Below are 8562 nucleotides of genomic sequence, written 5' to 3' on the forward strand. Positions count from 1 at the left end.
ATATGAGCCATGCATGCAGGATGAGGGGAGATGAGCCATGCATACAAGATGGGAGGGGGGCATTATACAGTATGGAGCATCATGTGGGGTCATTATACAGTATGGAGCATCATGTGTGGCCATTATACAGTATGGAGCATCATGTGTGGCCATTATACAGTATTGAGCATCATGTGGGGCCATTATACAGTATTGAACATCATGTGGGGTCATTATACAGTATGGAGCATCATGTGTGGCCATATTACAGTATGGAGCATCATGTGTGGCCATTATACAGTATTGAGCATCATGTGTGGCCATTATACAGTATGGAGCATCATGTGTGGCCATTATATAGTATTGAGCATCACGTGGGATCATTATACAGTATGGAGCATCATGTGTGGCCATTATACAGTATGGAGCATCATGTGTGGCCGTTATACAGTATTGAGCATCATTATATATCCCAAAATCCCAAATATAATGAACACCTTCAAAAAATCATTATAGAACAAACAAATTTTCCCCTTCTGTATCGGGGAACAAAGGCGTGTACAAGAGATTAAAATTGAAAAACACTTTATTAGGTATTACACTGAACAACAATAAAAAACCATGAAAATAACCAAACAGGAAAATCTCAATTAAAAACAAAGCAGACATTGGGCAACTATGATCTACTAGACACAATTTGTAAGCATTGGTTATGGAACATAATGTGAACGACTATTAATATGAACCAGCAAATATGCTGTGTAGAGTAGAAAACACAGTATTATGATGAAACTTATGTCGTAAAACCACAAGCAGTTCAATAATCCAATTATTTTATGTATGTAATGCTATGTGTACCAGGATAGCTACAAACACATGTGGAAAGGACATACTATGTATAAAGAACATTGACTAGAACCTTATATCAATTTTTATGGTTATTATACCAAATATGCCATGTATGAAATTGCAAAACCTACTACAGTGGCATGATTGTAATATGCATAGATCATTAAGGATACGCAGTAAAGTGCAGAGTGCCAAAAGCCTTTGGTTAAAATACAACCTAATAGGCACAATATGCTATCCCTAACAATGCTCCTGTGAACAATGCCATGTCTAAAGGCCTCAGGCTACTTTCACACTAGCGTCGGACGACGCACGACGAATTGCGTAGTTGCGACATACCAACGCTAGCAGTGAATGCGCCGCACAACGGGGGCAGCGGATGCTGTTTTTCAATGCATCCGCTGCCCCATTGTGAGGTGCGGGGAGGAGGGGGCGGAGTTCCGGCCGCGCATGCGCGGTCGGAAAAGACAGGAATGACGCACCAAAAAACGTTACAAGCGACGGTTTTTGGTGGCAACGGTCCGACGCAACCGTCACATGACGGTTGCGACGTGTGGCAATGCGTCGCACTGCGTCACTAATGCAAGTCAATGGAGAAAAAACGCATCCTGCAAGCACTTTTGCAGGATGCGTTTTTTTCTACAAAACGACGCATAGCGACGTGCAGTGCACGACGCTAGTGTGAAAGTAGCCTAATTCCAATGTTATGCATTATAACGTATGTCATTATACTTCCACTCCACTAGAGGGCACCAGTTTATTCTCTTACATGTTCAGACCAATTTTTTTTCCCAACAGCCAGCTCTTTCAAGAGTACTGGTTTGATTGATTTCTTATGAGTCCAATAGGAAGTGCAGCAAGAAATCGTCATATCCAATCCGCATCGTAGTTGCGGATTTGTAGCTTGTTGATTGGTCGGTGTGGCTTGATATAAAAGCCCAGTTTTCGACGCGCGCTCCCTCTTACTTCCCGAAGCCCTCGTGTGAGGTATGTGCGGCCTACATGTATCGGGCGGCTGTGCGGAGTTACACGGCCTCCATTCACTGCTCAGCGCCCTGCGAGCTGTATAGGAAACACACGCAGAAGCCTTAGGCTCTGACCGGCCAGGACCGCAGCTGCTGTCCCTGCGCGCCGTGTGCAGTGCGGTCCGGGGCTCTAGTTATAGGTAAAACGAACGGACCATGTGTCCTGTGCCCATGACTTGCGTTACTCGCCCGTTTGTGTGGCTGTACAGGGGTTGTCCACCTCTAAATAAATGCATGTAATTGGGGCTAAAATTAACCCTTTATACTTTAGTTTCATGAAAACCCTTGCACTGCTGTCTCCTGTAGTCTGTGCTGCGCTGGTCATTCCTGGCTGCAGAATCAGTTAAAGGGGTGGTCCACATACTAGACAACCCCTTTGGAAATGAAGTGGCCCCCTTTTAATATAAAAATAAGCTCTGCGGTGCTAGTAATGATGGCACCAGGGCTGGCGTGATATCGTGCCTTGTGAGTGCTGCAGCCAATCAACGGCTATAGGACTGCACTCGTGAAGCGTAACAATGTCACACCAGCCCAGGTGCCATCATTGCTGGGATGGTGCGGGAGGCAAGGAGCTGTTATCTGTACATTTACAAGGGGCACAATTTATTTTAAAAATGAGTTGTTCAGGTAGCGGCCACTCCCTTTAACTGAGAATCCATCAGTTCGCTCACCACGAGGGTTTCACAAATGAGTTTGTTACTTTACATGACTTCTGACCAAGGACCACATGAAATTAGAATGTGCAAGGAAAGGAAGAGCCAAACCGTGCAACATTCTTAGGCTACGTTCACATTTGCGGTCTGCGCCGCAGCGTCGCCGCATGCGTCATGCGCCCCTATATTTAACATGGGGGCGCATGGACATGCTTCGCACTTGCGTTTTGCGCCGCATGCGTCCCTGCGGCGCCCGCGTCCGGGCACAGAGGACGCAGCAAGTTGCATTTTTGCTGCGTCCAAAATCAATGAAAAAAAGGATGCATGCGGCGCAAAACGCAGCGTTGTGCATGCGTTTTGCTGCGTTTTTGTTTGCGTTGTGCGCTGCGGCGCACAACGCAAATGTGAACGTAGCCATAATGAAACCCAACTGCATCAAGTGATTTATTTTATTTTTTAGCCCCAATTGCATGCAGATCAGTAAAGAGAAAAAATGTCCCCAATATAAGACGACCCCATTACCGCTGCAGCCAGTGTTTGTTCCTGCATCTAATGCTCTTCCTACAGCATCAGGTATTATCGTGCCTGATGTAAAACAGTACACCGTGTGGTCAGTATGTCAGCTCATCGTCCTGTAGATGACGCAAGGGCCCCATAGAGAGATGAACACGTCCCTATTGGGTATTGTTCACACTGGCGATTTAATACTGCGTCCCTCGATCCGTTGTCTTACTGATCTAAATGGCTAAGCGCTATGAGTGCGAGAACAGGTCTGGATCATTTATTTTCTAAGTGACGGTTCCTGTTAGGTTCTGGACATTTACACGTTCTGCTGTGCTTTAGGGACAGACAAATGGAAGCAGAGGGGCCACACTGATTACTGTGGGGTCTATTTTGGTTGCTTTGTGTCCAGTTTAAGAGCAGAAGAAAAAGCGCATCATGCAGGGTTTTCTTACCATTCTAAAAGAACTGATACCATAAGTCAACAGTCCATCTTCTACTGTCTGTACGAAGGATCACGTATGATCTGTTCCTATGCCAAATGGAATGTCATTAGAAGATCCATAACTGTTGTAGATGGGCAAAATGCATTCTGCACTAATGTCTTCTGTTCCATGACGTCAGTGTACATCATGGAATGGGAGAGGGGTAATTACATAAGATAATTATTAGGATATAGCATTTTGTTATGATGGAGGATAGAGAGGTGGACACTCATAACATCCTCCGAATGAATGTAATATGTCCGAAAGTGAGGAGAGTGAAGCAGCTGCCGATTGGCTGCAGTGATCATGTGACGTAACAATGTCACAAGCCCTAGGACAGCCTGTGCGGACAATACTGGGATGGCACCAAAGGTAAATCTAAGGGTATGTTTCCACGGTCAGGAAACGCTGCGTACAGCTGTAGCGTTTAATCTGCAGCGTCCAGATGTTACAGCACGGTGGAGGGGATTTTATGAAATCCCATCTCCACTATGTGTGCAGGGCCGCCTCCGGCTTCCCTGTGTAACCAGACATGGGACGTGTCTTTCTAGACCGCAGCATGTCTATTTATCTTGCGGAGACGCGCAATCACTGCGCATACAAGAGCCGGCAGCCCTGCATATACGGAACGTGGAAACTTACCCTAAGGCTGTGTACACGCTGCCGATTTTGCTGTGGATCCGCAGCGTTTCCACAGCAGTTTCCCATGCATTTACAGTACAATGTAAACCTATGGGAAACGCAATCCGCAGTGCACATGCTGCGGAAAAAAACGCGTGGAAACGCAGCGGTTTACATTCCTCAGCATGTCAATTCTTTGTGCGGAATCCGCAGCGGTTTTACACTTGCTCCATAATAGAAAACCGCAGGTGTAAAAACCGCAATAAATCCGCAGGAAAAAAGCAGTGCTTTTGACCTGCGGATTTATCAAATCCGCTGCGGAAAAATCCGCAGTGGACTTTTCTACGTGTGCATGTACCCTAAGTGTTCTTACTGGGGTCAAACATACGGATGGTTGTCCTCTAATCAACGTATGATCTTGTGCCATAGTTAAAGAGCTAACACTGCATCGTGGTTTTCATTTATGATGGTCACAGCTTTGCAGGTGTGAACAGAGCTCACATTGAATTCTCACGAGTTTCAACGTTTTCACAAATTGCTTTACTTTTCCTACATGTTGCTGCTGATTGATCCTGCAGATCAGACACAAGGTCATACCGCTGTTTGCAGATGCTTTGCAGTTTTCAGTCCTTCATACAGTCACTGTATGGACGTTTATAGTGTACAGTAGATGGCAGGGGTGTTCTACCAAGTACACTCATTCTTGCTAACCTGTCTAAATCTAGCTAAATTATACTTTCTTGCTTTCACAGGATCATCAGGTCTTTAAACCCTTTTTGTGGCAATCCTTGGAAGCACTAACAAGATGCCCAGGGAAGACAGGTCTACGTGGAAGTCCAACTATTTTTTGAAAATCATCGTAAGTTATTTATTTATTCTTTGCTGCTGGTTCAGATTGTTGTTGATGATCGTTGTTGATGATCGTCTGTAATATAGTTGCAAAAGGGGACTTGTCATCTGATTCATACTCCCCTAACCACTTGGTGCATAAATCGGACAGCAGCTCCATTATTGTAGACCTGTACGGTGTATGGTTCACATACAATGTTTGAGAGTACATATTTATTTTACTCGCTTATGTAGCGCCATTAATTCCGCAGCGCTTTACAGACATACTTTTAGATCTGTTGTCCATTAAAAAAAAACAAACATATACTTTACACTAACCGCACAGGAATATTTTATTTAAACACATCCAATTGTGGAAGTTATTTCAAGATCTGTTGATTTTAAATGAACTTTTCTTCATAGGAATACCCCTTTAAGGAGAAAATTAAATGATCCTGGATAACCCCTTTGAGTTTCATTCAGTGGAAGTTCTGTTGACTGCCAATAGAGCAATGCTCTAGCCACCTTGTATTATTCAGTGATAGCACTGAGCAGGGATGAATTGAATGAACCAATCTGCTCAATTCAAGTTTTCCAGATTTTCTACATATGTATTTCTATTATTCTTGCAGCAACTGCTAGATGATTATCCAAAATGCTTTATCGTGATGGCAGACAATGTTGGCTCAAAGCAAATGCAACAGATCCGTATGTCCCTGCGAGGGAAAGCTGTTGTTCTGATGGGAAAGAACACCATGATGCGCAAGGCTATCCGTGGACACTTGGAAAATAACTCTGCCCTGGAGAAGTGAGTTGTTTTACTTTTTATGGACTGTTATTGTCTCCTTCAAACTACTGTATATACTAGAGTATGAGCCTACCCGAGTGTAAGCTAATTTTACGTAAAAAAATAAAAAGAAAAAACCTGGGAAAACTTACTGACTTAACTATAACCCTGGCATGCATTGTCCTCTCATCCCTATCCTGGAATGCATGGCCTCCTCATCCCTATCCTGGAATGCATGGTTCCTCATCCCTATCCTGGAATGCATGGTTCCTCATCCCTATCCTGGAATGCATGGTTCCTCATCCCTATCCTGGAATGCATGGTTCCTCATCCCTATCCTGGAATGCATGGTTCCTCATCCCTATCCTGGAATGCATGGTTCCTCATCCCTATCCTGGAATGCATGGTTCCTCATCCCTATCCTGGAATGCATGGTTCCTCATCCCTATCCTGGAATGCATGGTTCCTCATCCCTATCCTGGAATGCATGGTTCCTCATCCCTATCCTGGTATGCATGGTTCCTCATCCCTATCCTGGTATGCAAGGCTCCTCATCACTATCCTTGAATGCATGGCTCCATCCCTATCCATGTATGCATGACCCCATCGTTATCCTCGTATAATTGGCCGCATAAAAAAAACATTACACTTATCTTCCTGCGCTCCCTCGCAGCGTCTTGTTCCTGTGCCAGCAGCTGCTTTATGCTTGTAAGCAGCGCATGGCAGGGACGTTGTGCGCTGCTCACAAGCAGAGCACAGCTTCCGGAATACGCTCCCCACGCTGGAACTATGTGCGTAGAGGGCAGTATTAAGTAGCGTGCACAGTGTCAGTTGCCGGGTGGTGGTATGTGCCGCTACTTAAGAGAAATTAATATTCACCTCTCTCCACGCCCATGGGAGTGGAGAGAGGAGAATATTAATTTCTCTTAAGTAGCAGCATACGTGACTGCCCGGCTGCTGCGGCTGACACTGTGCCCGCTATTACAGAGAAATGAATATTCATTGCCAGTGCAGTGAATATTCATTTATCTTTAGCAGTGGGCACAGTGGGCCAGCTCCTGCCTCTGACCTGCTGCTCCTCCTCCATGTTCTGGACACCTCACTGGAGTATAAGCCAGGGGGGCGTTTTCAGCACAAAAAATGTGCTGAAAAACTTTGCTTATACTCAAGTATATACAATATTAATTTGTAATATGTTTTTCAGGCTTCTGCCTCACATCAAGGGAAATGTAGGATTTGTTTTCACCAAGGAAGATCTCACAGAAGTGCGGGACATGTTACTCGCCAACAAGGTAAAACTAAACCACAGATGGGGCACAGGCACAAATAGAATATAGCTTTACAGACGATCTTTGAGTTTTATACTATATACACTAATATTAAACATTTGTAGGTTCCCGCTTCTGCTCGTGCTGGAGCTATTGCACCTTGCGATGTCACAGTGCCTGCCCAGAACACTGGTTTGGGCCCTGAGAAGACATCCTTCTTCCAGGCTTTGGGAATCACTACTAAAATCTCTAGAGGAACTATTGAAATTCTGGTAAGTGATTGTCTTGTGGCCGAACTTCCAGGAAGGCTCTGACTAGTTTATGCTGTAGGTCAGAGGTGTCAAACTGCATTCCTCGAGGGCCGCCAACAGGTCATGTTTTCAGGATTTCCTTGTATTGCACAGGTGATAATTTAATCACCTGCACAGAATGATTCCAGCACCTTGTGGAATGCTAAGGAAATCCTGAAAACATGACCTGTTGGCGGCCCTCGAGGAATGCAGTTTGACACCTCTGCTGTAGGTTATATTGGAGTGTCGATTTCCTAAGTGCAGTAACCTTTCTCCGCAGAGTGATGTACAGCTGATCAAGACTGGAGATAAAGTAGGTGCCAGCGAAGCCACTCTGCTGAACATGTTGAACATTTCTCCATTCTCCTTTGGTTTAATCATCCAACAAGTCTATGACAACGGAAGCATCTACAGCCCGGAAGTCTTGGATATCACAGAAGATGCCCTGAGAACTCGCTTTTTGGAGGTATATTACTGATGCGGGCAACATGCCCACTGATATTTACCCCCTGCATGTCACTTGAAAGAGCAACCAATCTGTCCTTTGTTTAGGGTGTGCGCAATGTGGCCAGCGTTTGCCTGCAGATTGGGTATCCCACTATTGCCTCTGTACCTCATTCCGTAATCAATGGATACAAGCGAGTTCTGGCTGTTGCAGTGGAGACAGACTACAGCTTCCCATTGGCAGATAAGGTAATCTTATGATTAGGGGGTGTCTTGCATAGTAACGGAGGAGATAAAATCGTGGCTGTGGTGAATAGATTTGCCTGATGTCCTTCAACTGGGAACCAATAATCTTGGTCTGCTTCATAGTATCATACGGTGTTGGTCTTTACTGGATGTTCTCTCTTACAGGTAAAGGCTTTCTTGGCAGATCCTTCTGCTTTTGCAGTTGCTGCTCCTGTTGTGGAGGCGGCTTCAACTCCTGCTGCTGCGCCTGCTAAGGAGGAGGCTAAAGAAGAGTCTGAGGAGTCTGATGACGATATGGGCTTTGGACTCTTTGACTAAGATATGTCATCAGTCAAATTACATCAATAAAATTCCATTCAAATAATACCTGGTGTCTTGTGATATTTTTTATGGAAGTTGTGAACTGCGCTAACAAAGTAGAGTAGACTGATCCAAACTGATTAAAGGGAACCTGTCACCCCCCCCCCCCCAGGCGTTTTTAACTAAGAGCCACCTTGTGCATCAGTAATGCTGCATTCTGGCAAGGTGGCTTTTAGTTCTGGGTGCTGTAACTGCCGAAGTAATCACTTTTATAATTTGTCCAAAA

General features: G+C 44.9%; 1 protein-coding gene across 1 annotated transcript; it reads left to right on the top strand.

Moving 5' to 3' along the window:
• The first annotated feature begins 1707 nt into the window (after nt 1–1707).
• On the top strand, nt 1708–8340 carry RPLP0 (ribosomal protein lateral stalk subunit P0). Its single transcript, XM_077294725.1, has 8 exons — nt 1708–1815; nt 4866–4972; nt 5574–5749; nt 6933–7020; nt 7122–7268; nt 7567–7752; nt 7839–7979; nt 8142–8340. Exons 2-8 carry the CDS (start codon nt 4919–4921, stop codon nt 8292–8294), a joined length of 945 nt encoding a protein of 314 aa, XP_077150840.1. The 5' UTR covers nt 1708–1815; nt 4866–4918; the 3' UTR covers nt 8295–8340.
• Nucleotides 8341–8562: the final 222 nt, after the last annotated feature.

Source organism: Ranitomeya variabilis, chromosome 1 (genome assembly GCF_051348905.1).
Source record: "Ranitomeya variabilis isolate aRanVar5 chromosome 1, aRanVar5.hap1, whole genome shotgun sequence".
Classification (NCBI taxonomy): Eukaryota; Metazoa; Chordata; class Amphibia; order Anura; family Dendrobatidae; genus Ranitomeya; species Ranitomeya variabilis.

What these genes read in the sequence shown, in the direction of transcription:
- RPLP0 (XM_077294725.1), top strand. Translation starts at nt 4,919, where the DNA reads ATGCCCAGGGAAGACAGGTCTACGTGGAAGTCCAACTATTTTTTGAAA. An exon ending in TGAGAACTCGCTTTTTGGAG is followed by an intron (nt 7,753 to 7,838) that starts GTATATTACTGA and finishes TCCTTTGTTTAG; the next exon opens with GGTGTGCGCAATGTGGCCAG. An exon ending in GCTTCCCATTGGCAGATAAG is followed by an intron (nt 7,980 to 8,141) that starts GTAATCTTATGA and finishes TCTCTCTTACAG; the next exon opens with GTAAAGGCTTTCTTGGCAGA.